The sequence below is a fragment of the Coregonus clupeaformis genome, chromosome 17 (assembly GCF_020615455.1).
Source record: "Coregonus clupeaformis isolate EN_2021a chromosome 17, ASM2061545v1, whole genome shotgun sequence".
Classification (NCBI taxonomy): domain Eukaryota; kingdom Metazoa; phylum Chordata; class Actinopteri; order Salmoniformes; family Salmonidae; genus Coregonus; species Coregonus clupeaformis.
In genome coordinates, this window is record NC_059208.1 from 21,240,552 (window position 1) to 21,256,371 (window position 15,820).

The following is a 15,820-nucleotide window of genomic DNA, read 5'->3' on the forward strand; positions in this document are numbered from 1 at the left end:
GAACTGGAAGGAATGGCGGCCAAAGGAGGTGTTGGCTTTGGGGATGACCAGTGAGATATACCTGCTGGAGCGCAGACTACGGGTGGGTGCTGCTATGGTGACCAATGAGCTAAGATAAGGCGGGATTTGCCTAGCAGTAATTTATAGATGGCCTGGAGCCAGTGGGTTTGACGACGAACATGTAGTGAGGACCAGCCAACAAGAGCGTACAGGTCACAGTGGTGGGTAGTGTATGGGGCTTTGGAGACAAAACGGATGGCACTGTGATAGACTACATCCAATTTGCTGAGTAGAGTGTTGGAGGCTATTTTGTAAATGACATCGCCGAAGTCAAGGATCGGTAGGATAGTCAGTTTTACGAGGGCATGTTTGGCAGCATGAGTGAAGGAGGCTTTGTTGCGAAATAGGAAGCTGATTCTAGATTTAACTTTGGATTGGAGATTCTTAATGTGAGTCTGGAAGGAGAGTTTAACCAGACACCTAGGTATTTGTAGTTTTCCACATACTCTAGGTCAGACCCGTCGAGAGTAGTGATTCTAGTCGGGTGGGCGGGTGCCAGCAGCGTTCGATTGAAGAGCATGCATTTAGTTTTACTAGTGTTTAAGAGCAGTTGGAGGCTACTGAAGGAGTGTTGTATGGCATTGAAGCTCGTTTGGAGGTTTGTTAACACAGTGTCCAATGAAGGGCCAGATGTATACAAAATGGTGTCGTCTGCGTAGAGGTGGATCTGAGAGTCACCAGCAGCAAGAGCGACATCATTGATATACACGGAGAAAAGAGACGGCCCAAGAACACACACACAACCCAGCAGCCATTGGATGCTCCCAGCCTAGTCAAAGATAGATGAGGTGACAAGCACCATTGGGACTGTCATACCATCTGGTTTCCCTCTCTCTCTGGGAGCGGCTGGGAGGGTCTGGTTTCCGTCTCTCTCTGGGAGCGGCTGGGAGGGTCTGGTTTCCGTCTCTCTCTGGGAGCAGCTGGGAGGGTCTGGTTTCCCTCTCTCTCTGGGAGCGGCTGGGAGGGCCTTGGTTTCCCTCTCTCAATGGGAGCGGCTGGGAGGGTCTTGGTTTCCGTCTCTCTCTGGGAGCGGCTGGGAGGGTCTGGTTTCCCTCTCTCTCTGGGAGCGGCTGGGAGGGTCTGGTTTCCCTCTCTCTCTGGGAGCGGCTGGGAGGGTCTTGGTTTCCCTCTCTCTCTGGGAGCGGCTGGGAGGGTCTTGGTTTCCGTCTCTCTCTGGGAGCGGCTGGGAGGGTCTGGTTTCCCTCTCTCTCTGGGAGCAGCTGGGAGGGTCTTGGTTTCCCTCTCTCTCTGGGAGCGGCTGGGATGGGAGAGGTGTTAGGAGGACAGACACTACCACACATCATTACAGTGTGCATCCCAAATGACACCCTGTTCCCTATTTAGTGCACTACTTTACTTTTGACCAGAGTAGTGAACTATATAGGGAAAAATGTGCTCTTTTGGTTCTGGTCAAAAGTAGTGCACTATATAGGGAAAAGTGTGCTCTTTTGGCTATGGTCAAAAGTAGTGCACTATATATAGGGAATAGGGTGCCATTCGGGATGGCCTCTGGATGATGGGATGGGAGGTGGTGAGGGAAAGAGGAGGAGGGGCATGGATCGCTAAGGTACACCTGGTGTGGAGTGTACTCTATAGCAGAGCCGCAATGCATGCAATGCTGCACAATTCACTATTTCCCACGTTTCAAATTCCGATGTCCCAAAAGACGAGTCAATTAAAATAAGCCCCTATTCCAAGGGAATTTGCGAAAGTTCATTAGATATTACGCAACAGTCATTCAGGAACAACTTAGTGTAGATGTCATTTTCAAATATATAGTCACTTGGTGCGTTCACACCCTCGCAGCACCAGAGCGCGCGCACCAGAATTTGCCGAAGCACCTGCTCAGCTTCCACAGTTCCAATCCAGTCGGTGTCAGACATAACTATGCTGTGAAAACTAACGATAGAGCTAAATGACCATTCCCTGAGTGGTAAAACCTAGATTCAGTTACAAGTCGTTTCCTTGACAAGTCTTGTCGAGGAAAAGTGCCTGAGGGGTTGGTCGAATTCCACCTTCCAGTTTCGCTCCGTCCTTCTGCGCAGCAGCAATTGGTCGCATTTTTTTTATTTCCCTCTTCCGTCCGTCCACAGGATGAAATGAGGTGAAGGAAGGAGAGACAGAAGGAGAGGTGGATGAGTAGCCGAAGGGATAGGTGAAGAACGACGCAAGAAACACCCACCCCCAGTTTTAGTCTGTACTGACTGACGGAATAGGAGCCTGAGAGAGCGTGAGACAGACAAGGGAGACAGACAGACAGACACTCTGGGGATTGAGAGGACCCGCGGGGAATAGGAGCGTTTAGGATTTGATGATTTGTGAGTTATGGATTTCATTCATTCAGTATGGAATTTGTTTGGAGTGCTTAGCTTATATTTAATATGAGGCAATTTATCAAAGGCAATCAATTGGATAGGTTGACTTGATCAAGTATACTGATCAATTACCAAATTAATTGTAAACGAATTGAAAGTTCTAGAATTAAACTAAACTTGTGTGCAATCTTCTCATCAGTTTCCTGTCGGGTCCACAAGTTAACAATTAACTTTTGAAGTAGGCACTCCATCTTTGGCGTAGGGAAAATGTATGAGTTGCACAACTGGAGTAAGCCATTCCAAAAAAGAAATGTATGCCTATAAATCGAGTCAGAATTAATTTTTATGTATTGCTAACAATCATTATTATACTCTTCATGGAATTTCAGTGAAAATACAAAAAAAAAACCGACATGTCTATTTTCCATTTGTTTCCAGGGCGACAAGGTGTTACTTGTCTCTATCTCATCTTCTATTGATGTGGACGCTACAGATTTCAGATTGCTGAGGCTTCTTTTGATTTGACTGCGTTTAGGGATTACTACTTCAGGAGTTTCATCAGCAGTTTCCGCTTTAAAATCAATGTGCTGATTCGTGTATACTTAATCTTTTGAAGAATAATTGGCCATAAGGGTTTACAAGTAGGGAAAAAAACATCCAATGTTTGTCAGCAAATAGTTACTTCCCACTGGGCACAAACTGGTTGAATCAACGTTGTTTCCACGTCATTTAAACAAAAAAATTATATGCGGTGACATTGAAACAATGTGGGAAACTGTCATCAAACTGTAAAAAAAAAAACGGTCCTTTTTTTTCACCCAACTTTTGACCTAAATCCAATGACATGATGACATTTTGTGTTGATTTCACGTTGACAACTCAAAGAAATGTAAATCAAGTTGAAATGTCGTCTGTGCCCAGTGGGTTTTTAGATATTTTCTTGTTTTGTATTAAATTAAATTAAATTAAATTGTGTTCAATTGTATTGCATAAGTATAGCGAAGAATGGTTTTGAATAAAACATTTTATGCTTTTGCTTCTATAAATAGTTAAAGGTCTAAATTATATCACATTTACATTTTTAGTCATTTAGCAGACGCTCTTATCCAGAGCGACTTACAGTTAGTGAGTGCATACATTTTTCATATCTCTGTCATGAAGTCAATGTCCAGGCTTAGTTTGATGGACACAGATGCCAGGTTTATGATGTACTGTATCTCTGCATCTAAAGACACATTTTGACACTTTATTCACTTATATTGATCTAAAGACACATGTTGGCACTTTATTCAATTATATTTCCAGGGATGTTGATTGGAAATATATTTTCATCATCAATGCTGTTTGAATATAATGAATATACATTATACATTGAGTATATTCATAGAAAACAAATAACATAAGTGAGTAAAGCTCATAATGTTTAGCCTCTCCCCTACAGTAGTCCCATTTGGCAGTACTGTATTCGCCTCCTCCATTCCTGTGCTGCTGTTACACTCTGCCTGTCTATTCAAAGCCTTAATGATGAGTGACAGACAAGTCGAGCTCTGCTTGTTCTCAATGTCAACAATGGCACTCAGGAAATGTTCTCTTGGGCCTGTCCGTCAAAATGTAACAAAGTCCTCTACTGTTCTGTTTCCAGCTTCCCATTCTCAAAGTGACTGTCTTCTTCCCCTTTTCCCTTACTCCCTTCTTCCTCCCCCCACTTGAGACAGGCTGGCCCTCCACACTGCTCTCTCTCTCTCTCTCTCTCTCTCTCTCTCTCTCTCTCTCTCTCTCTCTCTCTCTCTCTCTCTCTCTCTCTCTCCCTCTCTCTCCCCCTCTCTCTCTCTCTCTCTCTCTCTCTCTCTCCCTCTCTCTCTCTCTCTCTCTCTCTCTCTCTCTCTCTCTCTCTCTCTCTCTCTCTCTCTCTCTCTCTCTCTCTCTCTCTCCTCTCTCTCTCTCTCTCTCTCTCTCTCTCTCTCTCCCTCTCTCTCCCCTCTCTCTCTCTCTCTCTCTCTCTCTCTCTCTCTCTCTCTCTCTCTCTCTCTCTCTCTCTCTCTCTCTCTCTCTCTCTCTCTCTCTCTCTCTCTCTCTCTCTCTCTCTCTCTCTCTCTCTCTCTCTCTCTCTCTCTCTCTCTCTCTCTCTCTCTCTCTCTCTCTCTCTCTCTCTCTCTCTCTAATGTATCATTATTCCTAAAACCTCTTTCTACTGCTGGGTACCTTACTATGCACCCTACATCTGATCCTATGCTAAATACTTTTTACCGCTCTCCAAAGCCTGTAGCTGTGTCAGGCAGTCAGGCAGCGCTAAATAGTCTGCCTCATTCCTCCTCTGCCCGCTAGGTGCAGAGGGAGCATCACAGTTGTAAGGATGCTGGTTGTAGGACTCCCAATAAGGACGTGGTGTCCTCTGCTCTTCCTGGTGTTGGCTGTACATTTCCCAGCTCCTGCCCAGGGTCAAGGTAAGGACTACACTGTGACTGGATGATTAACCAAATGCTTCCGTCGGTGGTCTCCTCTGTCTGTTCCTCATTTGATGTACAGATTTGGTCCCATTTCATCTCTAACTGTATGTCGACATGCCATTTCACCCCCACAGCATGTCTTTGTTTTACAGTCAACTAAACCAAATTGATTCTTGTTTTGTGTTTGTTATGCTTTTTCATGTGTTTTGTAAATAATATTATTTGAGCATAATCATATACATTTATACAAGCCGCATAAACCAAGCCTTATAATGAGATATAAGGCTCAGTCACAGAAGCACCTCTGATTGCTATCATGCTTAGCTGGGCTGCCAACTTGATATCCTCAAGATGATTGTTTAATCAATCATCTATCATGGAACAACCTCCACCTGTGGTCAATGGAAAAATCCTGTGGAGGTGGTCTGGTTTGGTCTGGTCTTGTCTGCTCTGGTCTTGGAGACAAACTGGGTTTGAATACTATTCGCAATTGTTTCAAATACTTTTTATCTGTGCTTAATTGCAAACCCTCAAACCCAACCCATCTGGCACTCCAGGCAAACAGTCAAACCCCTCAAATAGTTGAAAGATTTCGAGGAGTATGTGAACCCAGGTCTGCTGTGAGCGGATCAGAGAGGGAAAACATTCAGGATCCTATCAGAGGGGGATCGTATGATAACGTCCTCCAGGGAGACGTCAACATTTAATTGTCCTGGCTGTGTGCTGCTTGGACGCAGATCAGCTCAACATTCCTTCCAGGCCTTGGAGTGAAGAGATCCCGATGGCCAGAAGTAACACCTACGTCCCAAATGGCACCCTATTACCTATGTAGTGCACTACTTTTGACCAGGGCCCTATATGTAGTGCACTACTTTTGACCAGGGCTCATAGGGCTCTGGTCAAAAGTAGTGCACTATATAGGGAATAGGGTGCCATTCGGGACGCAGGCAAAGTAAAGCATCTGGTGTGGGAGAGCCGGCTCTGTGGACTGGTGTGGAGCAGACCTGGGTTCGATTAGTATTTGTTTTCTTTCAAATACTTGGTATGTTCAATAAGCTTGCCTGGCGCAGTGGAACCAATGGGATAGTCCCAACTCCCAAGAGTGTAATCCCCGCCCATCTGGCACTCCAGGCAAAGCTCAATTAAACCATTAACAAATACTATTTGAACCCAGATCTGGTGTGAAGATGGGTGGTCAGGGGGATTACTGGCTCCTGTCTGTGGAGGGTGTATATATAATGTGTATCAGGCCTGCAGGTCTCTCCCCCACGGCTCTCTGCTCGGGTGAAGATAGGCCCCTTACCATTTTCTGTATATATAATACATTGGGAGGGCCTCCCAGGCTGGGAGTGCCATTTGTTGCAAAATAAGTGATTTCGGTAATTTGAACCACCAGTCAACACTGTCTTTCCTCTCCTATTGTACGTGGACACTGGACACAACTTGATTCTACAACACGTGCTAGCTACATCTTTATCTGTCCTTGGCACCACAGTGTGTTGTCTAGTCAGGCTCTGGTGTCATGCTGAAGCTGCTTCATATGACAGAGTCCTTCGTTAATGTCTGTCTGTATGGGTTAGCTCCGTGCTGTACGCCAAATGGCATCAGATTAGGTTTTAGTTACCTAATTAGAAAAACAAGGCGTTTCATTTGAGCGTGTTAAAATCTAGATTGTTGAATTTGTATGTGTAGGGAGAGATGCTGATTAGAGTGTCAGAAAAACAGTTCAATAAAACCGAACACAGTAGAGTACACGCTTAGAATAAGAGGTTCCAAAATGGTTCTTCTGCTGTCCCCATAGAAGCACCCTTTTGGGTTCCATGTAGAACCCTCTGCGGAAAAGGTTCTACATAGAAGCCAAAAAGGTTTACCTGGAACCAAAAAGGGTTCTTCAAAGGGTTATCCTATGGGGACAGCCGAAGAACCCTTTTAGGTTCTAGATAGGGGTGGCAGGTAGCTTAGTGGTTAAGAGCGTTGTGTCAGTAACCAAAAGGTCGCTGGTTCTAATCCCTGAGCCGACTAGGTGAAAAATCTGTAGATGTGCCCTTGAGCAAGGCACTTAACCCTAATTGCCCCTGTAAGTCGCTCTGGATAAGAGCGTCTGCTAAAATGTAAATAGCACCTTTTTTTCTATGAGCGTAGAGTGGTCGTAATGGCCTGTGTTGTTAATGCTACTGTGTTCATGTTTATTTTAAATCCATGTCTGGGGTTTCATATAGGCCTAGATGCGTAGAATGAAGATTAAATTGAAATTCTATGTAAACCTAATTCACATTTGATCCAAACAACTCTTGGCCAACATCTCTTCTCTAATCCCCACATTTGTAGTATTTAACATGACAGTACTCTTAACCAACTTTGACTGAACGGCACCGAATGTATACTGTAGCCTCATTCTCCACATGGTGTGATCGAGGACTAGCAGAACAGAGTCTTAATATTTAAATACCCTCAGCAGGGATTTCCACACCATGTTGGTAACAGATACATGTTCAAAAGAGATTAAGCTAGGCCTTTGTCAGGTAGGTGAGCAGTGTGCAGAGAGAGGGAACACAGACAGACAGACAGACAGACAGACAGACAGACAGACAGACATGCGATAGATAAAGGGCTCAGTGGATTCAGGGGTAAGTGCTATCTGCCACAGCAGAAGGCTCCTCACATGGATGAGGGGAGAGGGGGATGAGAGGAGGGGGGATGAGAGGAGAGAGGGATGAGAGGAGAGAGGGATGAGAGGAGAGGGGATGAGAGGAGAGGGGGATGAGAGGAGAGGGGGATGAGAGGAGAGAGGGATGAGAGGAGAGAGGGATGAGAGGAGAGAGGAGAGAGGGGATGAGAGGAGAGAGGGATGAGAGGGAGAGAGGGATGAGAGGAGAGGAGAGGGGGATGAGAGGAGAGGGGGATGAGATGGGAGAGAGAGGAGAGGGGGATGAGAGGAGAGAGGGATGAGAGGAGAGAGGGATGAGAGGAGAGAGGGATGAGAGGAGAGAGGGATGAGAGGAGAGGGGGATGAGAGGAGAGAGGGGGGAGAGGGGGATGAGAGGAGAGAGGGATGAGAGGAGAGAGGGATGAGAGGAGAGGAGAGAGAGGAGAGGAGGGGGGGATGAGAGGAGAGGGGGATGAGAGGGAGAGGAGAGGAGAGGGATGAGAGGAGAGGGGGATGAGAGGAGAGGGGGATGAGAGGAGAGAGGGATGAGAGGAGAGGAGAGAGGGATGAGAGGAGAGGGGGATGAGAGGAGAGGGGGATGAGAGGAGAGAGGGATGAGAGGAGAGAGGGATGAGAGGGGGATGAGAGGAGAGAGGGATGAGAGGAGAGGGGGATGAGAGGAGAGGAGAGGGGGATGAGAGGAGAGGGGGATGAGAGGAGAGATAAAACCACTTGAAAGGGCTGCTTGTTGAAGCGTTGGCTGTTCTGATGTAACTGGCATGGAGTCATTTTGTGTTTCATCATTGAGAAGTGAGAGGATGCTAGGGAATAATAACATGCTGATAGCCAAGGGTGGAATAATAACATGCTGATAGCCAAGGGTGGAATAATGACATGCTGATAGCCAAGGGTGGAATAATGACATGCTGATAGTAATGACATGCTGATAGCCAAGAGTGGAATAATGAAATGCAACACATCATGAAGGAATCCCTCTCACAGCTACTGTGCTCATCAGTGGAAGCCTCAACTCCTAACTCACAATAGTGTTTCACTGTTCCTCTAGGAATCCTCCACACCCTCATCCTCACACAGAGCAAATGGAGGTTATATGCTCCGATACATTATTCAGATCTCATGTACGGTTGAGTCAGGCTGACAGACACTCCCATGCACTCGGGGGGATCTGTCGGGGAGTGAGCCGGCAACCATATCTCAGGTGCCACCTACTGCCGATGTTCCCTTGACAGGAACTTAACCCCTGCTCCAGCCTCTCTGACCATATGTGTATATCGGGGGGTTGATAAAAGCAGAAGATGAATGCCCATCTGGACTAATAAAGTAGATCTTATCCTCCGTCAACTCAATTAATGTGCAGTGAGTCAGTCAGACAGTACAAATGGAAAGTACTTAAAGATGGGAAGTTAGGAATTTGTAGCTACTTCTGGACAGGCAGTCACATTAAATTCACATCTAGTATCCATTCATTATGTCACGTTCGTTTAAGGACGGGTCAGACCAAGGCGCAGCGTGATATGCATACATGTTTATTTACCGATAAACACACAACAAAACAACAAACAAACGAAATGTGAAGTCCTAAGGCTGAACACAAAACAAGCCTACTCACAGAACAAGATCCCACAACTAACTAGTGCCCATAGGCTGCCTAAGTATGATCCCCAATCAGAGACAACAAGCGACAGCTGCCTCTGATTGGGAACCACACCGGCCAACATAGATCTATACATACTAGAACACAAACATAGAAAATACAACATAGAATATACACACCCTGACTCAACATATAAGAGTCCCCTGAGTCAGGGCGTGACACATTATTTAATTGGCATTTATGTTTCCCAGGTGGTGTTTTAGACCTGTATAACTGTTTAAGGTGTCACCAAATGTCTCTATTCATCACAAACCTACGTTTTACACACGGTTAGATAAAAACACTACAGATCACAGCATATGTTCAGGTTATGGACTGAACAGGAATTTCAGAAGAAACAACCCCCGGATGAGTTTGTCTCAGGTTTATAGGAGATATTTACTCAACACAGAAACAATCCCCAGATGAGTCCCTATCAAGTTTATAGGAGATATTTACTCAACACAGAAACAATCCCCAGATGAGTTCCTATCAGGTTTATAGGAGATATTTACTCAACACAGAAACAATCCCCAGATGAGTTCCTATCAGGTTTATAGGAGATATTTACTCAACACAGAAACAATCCCCAGATGAGTTCCTATCAGGTTTATAGGAGATATTTACTCAACACAGAAACAATCCCCAGATGAGTTCCTATCAGGTTTATAGGAGATATTTACTCAACACAGAAACAATCCCCAGATGAGTTCATATCAGGTTTATAGGAGATATTTACTCAACACAGAAACAATCCCCAGATGAGTTCATATCAGGTTTATAGGATATATTTACTCAACACAGAAACAATCCCCAAATGAGTTCATATCAGGTTAGTGATCATATTCATCTACATCTATTTCTCTGACCTAAACGTTTCTCTCTATCCTTCATTATTTATTAATAGCTTGTGCCAGATTGTATATAACTTTACATGCCTATATTCCCCCTAATAACCAGCTTCAAGTCCCTGTATGGTAGATAATGTAGTAGATTTATAGATTTATAGGCATGTAAAGATTACATTGGTACCCATTCTACTCCTTGCAAGGAGGAACAAACACCACTGTGTTTGTTGGCCTGGTCATAGAGCTTTGTCTTCTCAACTACTCCTTGTCTCCTCAACTTCTCCTTGTCTCCTCAACCTCTCCTTGTCTCCTCAACTTCTCATTGTCTCCTCAACTCTCCTTGTCTCCTCAACTTCTCCTTGTCTCCTCAACCCCCCCTTGTCTCCTCAACTTCTAATTGTCTCCTCAACTTCTCCTTGTCTCCTCAACTTCTCCTTGTCTCCTCAACTTCTCCTTGTCTCCTCAACCACTCCTTTTCTCCTCAACTTCTCCTTGTCTCCTTAACCACTCCTTGTCTCCTCAACTTCTCCTTGTCTCCTCAACTTCTCCTTGTCTCCTCAACTTCTCCTTGTCTCCTCAACTTCTCCTTGTCTCCTCAACTTCTCCTTGTCTCCTCAACCTCTCCTTGTCTCCTCAACTTCTCCTTGTCTCCTTAACCACTCCTTGTCTCCTCAACTTCTCCTTCTCTCCTCAACTTCTCCTTGTCACCGCAACATCTCCTTGTCACCGCAACTTCTCATTGTCTCCTCAACCTCTCCTTGTCTCTTCAACTCAAAAGGTGGGAATGTAGTAGTGTTGTTCTGGTGACTAGTTTGTAGTTCAACTAACATAGAATGTACAGTAGAACAATTGAATGGTGAATGTGCTATGCACCAATCGTATAAATAGTTCTGCGTCAATCTCAGATAGTAGTATTTCACAATACTACTGGAATAATGTCTGTCGATAGTTGGGGAAAAGAGTATCACTTTACATTTGGTTGTTCTTATTGGCTACAAGCAACACAGTGCTGTTACATGGTACTAAGAAGTAAGAGAAATTTGGTGTGGAGTGTTACTGAAAAAAGTCACATTCTCTTCCTCATAGCAGCCTGCGTATAGAAATGCCAGATTGCATAAATATCAAGCTATAGCCTAGCTGCACTAACGTAATCCTAAGAGAATGTCTTCCACTGACTGTTCTTTACATTGGGACAGCAGGTGAAGCTGATTGATTCTCCATCAACTGGGAGATATAGATTAAACATTTACTGACTCTTAACAGTCTGCAGCACATGTCTTTCTGATAGGAAATGTCGATGCTGTCATCGACTTAGAAACGCTAGCCTGGAATCCCAACTGATTTGCTCTGTTTCACCATTATTTTATTAGCAGTTGGGATTTCAGGCTATAAAAAGGCCCATCCCTTACTGTCTCAAAAAGTAAGAGAATGTGACTGACATTTAACAACCCTCTTTATGTGTAACTGTTTGTTGTGCAATATGTTATTGGACAAAAATATGTTATTAGACAACTATATGTTATTATACAACAATATGTTATTGGACAACAATATGTTATTGGACAACAATATGTTATTAGACAACAATATGTTATTAGACAACAATATGTTATTAGACAACAATATGTTATTCTACAACAATATGTTATGGACAACAATATGTTATTGGACAACAATATGTTATTGGACAACAATATGTTATTAGACAACAATATGTTATTCTACAACAATATTGTGTTGGACACCAATATGTTATTGGACAACAATATGTTATTGGACAACAATATGTTATCAAATATGTTTTCCAATATGTTATTGTGTTATACCAGAATGGGTTGTCTTTGTGGACATCTGTTCAATGTCTGTGTGTGATTAACCTGGCTGATGTGTAGCACTGTAGTGGCACTAACTCCTGCTGGGGATTGTATCTGCATCCCAAATGGCACCCTATTCCCTCTATGGCGCACTACTTTTAATCAGAGCCCTATGGGCCCTGGTCAAAAGTAGTGCACTATGTAGGGAATAGGGTGCCATTTGGGACAAAGTCTGTATTCAACATATTCATCATCAATACACAAACTGTAACTGAATGAGTCAGTATTAATGATAATCTGTTGTTGTTCTGTTTCAGTTCCGGCTCCCAGAAGATTACGTTTTAAAGTGCTGGGTACGAGCAAATTACATGTATCGTGGAAAGAGCCAAAAGGGAACGTTGACGGCTATAGAGTTTTATACAACAGTGAACCAGGTAAGATTTCTAATCATCTATCTATGCATGCCTTTAGTTGATGTATGCATTCTAATGTATTTAGTCCAGAATAGTAGAACCTCTGTATCAGTCTGGTCCCATGCTGTATCAGTCTGGACCCATGCTGTATCAGTCTGGTCCCATGCTGTATCAGTCTGGTCCCATGCTGTATCAGTCTGGTCCCATGCTGTATCAATCTGGTCCCATGCTGTATCAATCTGGTCCCATGCTGTATCAGTCTGGTCCCATGCTGTATCAGTCTGGTCCCATGCTGTATCAATCTGGTCCCATGCTGTATCAGTCTGGTCCCATGCTGTATCAGTCTGGTCCCATGCCGTATCAATCTGGTCCCATGCTGTATCAGTCTGGTCCCATGCTGTATCAGTCTGGTCCCATGCTGAATCAGTCTGGTCCCATGCTGTATCAGTCTGGTCCCATGCTGTATCAGTCTGGTCCCATGCTGTATCAATCTGGTCCCATGCTGAATCAGTCTGGTCCCATGCTGTATCAATCTGGTCCCATGCTGTATCAGTCTGGTCCCATGCTGTATCATTCTGGACCCATGCTGTATCAGTCTGGTCCCATGCTGTATCAGTCTGGTCCCATGCTGTATCAATCTGGTCCCATGCTGTATCAGTCTGGACCCATGCTGTATCAGTCTGGTCCCATGCTGTATCAATCTGGTCCCATGCTGTATCAGTCTGGTCCCATGCTGAATCAGTCTGGTCCCATGCTGTATCAGTCTGGTCCCATGCTGTATCAGTCTGGTCCCATGCTGTATAAATCTGGTCCCATGCTGAATCAGTCTGGTCCCATGCTGTATCAATCTGGTCCCATGCTGTATCAGTCTGGTCCCATGCTGTATCAGTCTGGACCCATGCTGTATCAGTCTGGTCCCATGCTGTATCAGTCTGGTCCCATGCTGTATCAGTCTGGTCACATACTGTATCAGTCTGGTCCCATGCTGTATCAGTCTGGTCCCATGTTGTATCAGTCTGGTCCCATGCTGTATCAGTCTGGTCCCATGCTGTATCAGTCTGGTCCCATGTTGTATCAGTCTGGTCCCATGCTGTATCAGTCTGGTCCCATGCTGTATCAATCTGGTCCCATGCTGTATCAGTCTGGTCCCATGCTGTATCAGACTGGTCCCATGCTGTATCAGTCTGATCCCATGCTGTATCAATCTAGTCCCATGCTGTATCAATCTGGTCCCATGCTGTATCAGTCTGGTCCCATGCTGTATCAGTCTGGTCCCATGCTGTATCAGTCTGGTCCCATGCTGTATCAGTCTGGTCCCATGCTGTATCAGTCTGGTCCCATGCTGTATCAATCTGGTCCCATGCTGTATCAGTCTGGTCCCATGCTGTATCAGTCTGGTCCCATGCTGTATCAGTCTGGTCCCATGCTGTATCAGTCTGGTCCCATGCTGTATCAGTCTGGTCCCATGCTGTATCAGTCTGGTCCCATGTTGTATCAGTCTGGTCCCATGCTGTATCAGTCTGGTCCCATGCTGTATCAGTCTGGTCCCATGCTGTATCAATCTGGTCCCATGCTGTATCAGTCTGGTCCCATGCTGAATCAGTCTGGTCCCATGCTGTATCAGTCTGGTCCCATGCTGTATCAATCTGGTCCCATGCTGTATCAATCTGGTCCCATGTTGTATCAGTCTGGTCCCATGCTGTATCAGTCTGGTCCCATGCTGTATCAATCTGGTCCCATGCTGTATCAGTCTGGTCCCATGCTGTATCAGTCTGGTCCCATGCTGTATCAGTCTGGTCCCATGCTGTATCAGTCTGGTCCCATGCTGTATCAATCTGGTCCCATGCTGTATCAGTTTGGTCCCATGCTGTATCAGTCTGGCCCCATGCTGTATCAGTCTGGTCCCATGCTGTATCAATCTGGTCCCGTGCTGTATCAGTCTGGTCCCGTGCTGTATCAGTCTGGTCCCAAGCTGTATCAGTCTGGTCCCATGCTGTATCAATCTGGTCCCATGCTGTATCAGTCTGGTCCCATGCTGTATCAATCTGGTCCCATGCTGTATCAGTCTGGTTCTATGCTGTATCAGTTTGGTCCCATGCTGTATTAGTCTGGTCCCATGCTGTATCAGTCTGGTTCCATGCTGTATCAGTCTGGTCCCATGGTGTATCAGTCTGGTCCCATGCTGTATCAGTCTGGTCCCATGCTGTATCAGTCTGGTCCCATGCTGTATCAGTCTGGTCCCATGCTGTATCAGTCTGGTCCCTGTAGACAAGTCTTCTATTCCTTACCAACCATTCTAGTGATGTGCATGATAATGAATGAACACAGGGAGGAGTTGGCTAAACACACTGGACCACAGAGGATATGCTTTGAAAAAGGGGCTTATTTGATCTTGAATAAAGTGAATCACCCCATACAGCTGAATGAATTAATCTTGCCAACTCCTATGGCCATCGCCAACATTGAGTTGGTGAGACAGCACAAACAGTTGCGGGACCCGGCTAGCTGTGTTAGGCTTGAGACACACAAAAGAAGAGTTTTAGGGAATATTTACCCTGGCTGTCTGTATGGAAGGTCAGTGTTGTCTAACAAAGCCTGTCAGATATCTTGGATTAAACAATGAGGACAGAGATAACATCAATACACACACACACAGGTCTACTGATTATATTGACCGGCAGCCCCTCTGGGCCACCTCCCTTTGTTAAAGACACAACAAAGGAATCTGTCCTGATGTGTTGTTGATTGATCCTGGACTTCATCCTGGGAGATCACCTTTGAGTCTATATAAAAAAAAGGTTATTAACTCAATGCAGTACCCTTGAAAGAGAACAGAGAGATTATCATTGTTGCACAAATCCACTCCAGTTCCAATGTTTCCTAATGTTCCACCTCGGGGAAGCATATGGTTTCTGTTTGACTAATTAGAGATGTTGGTGTTGGAGCAGGACAGGTGATTGTTTTGGTTTCAGGGCTCGACCTTAGCACTTGTGCGCTTGCCCGGGGCAAGTAAAACATTTGTTGGACAAGCAGATTATAGATTGAAGTTGTCCAAATGGACAAGTAAAAAATATCACGCAAAAATCACAAACAATTAGGCTACTCCGATCAGAATCGGATCAAAGTGTCCTCCGGATGCAATGTTTTGCTCACTGTCCTCCCAATCTCTGCAGAGCGCATCAGAGTATAATTTTTGTAGGCCTGCATTGACCATCACGAGCGGACTTTCAATCATCTAGTCACGATGTGTGTATTTGAGATCAAAGCGAGCCGTGTTTGCACATTTGTTGATGAATAGTTATGGAGATATTTGCCCATTCCTATCACATTTTTGGTCAGCAATGAAATCCTGGAAAAGTTATGGTGTGCATCAGAGAGAGAGAGAGAGAGAGAGAGAGAGAGAGAGAGAGAGAGAGAGAGAGAGAGAGAGAGAGAGAGAGAGAGAGAGAGAGAGAGAGAGAGAGAGAGAGAGAGAGAGAGAGAGAGAGAGAGAGAGAGAGAGAGAGAGAGAGAGAGAGAGAGAGAGAGAGAGAGAGACACCATGGTGTTACAGACCACAGTGAATTGAGCTTTCTGACAAGTAAAACATCTGTCCTACTTGTCCAAAGGACAGGTGGCTAAA

At 44.9% G+C, this 15,820-nt stretch overlaps 1 protein-coding gene across 1 annotated transcript in view; it reads left to right on the top strand.

Annotated features, from left to right (window-relative positions):
• The first annotated feature begins 1,959 nt into the window (after positions 1-1,959).
• The window catches only part of LOC121586073 (collagen alpha-1(XIV) chain-like), a 235,092-nt gene continuing 221,231 nt past the window's right edge, over positions 1,960-15,820 (top strand). The window contains exons 1-3 of the mRNA XM_041902529.2: positions 1,960-2,378; positions 4,701-4,819; positions 12,103-12,219. Of these exons, the coding sequence (XP_041758463.2) occupies positions 4,729-4,819; positions 12,103-12,219 (208 nt within the window). The 5' untranslated portion in view covers positions 1,960-2,378; positions 4,701-4,728. The remainder of the gene's footprint in view (positions 2,379-4,700; positions 4,820-12,102; positions 12,220-15,820) is intronic.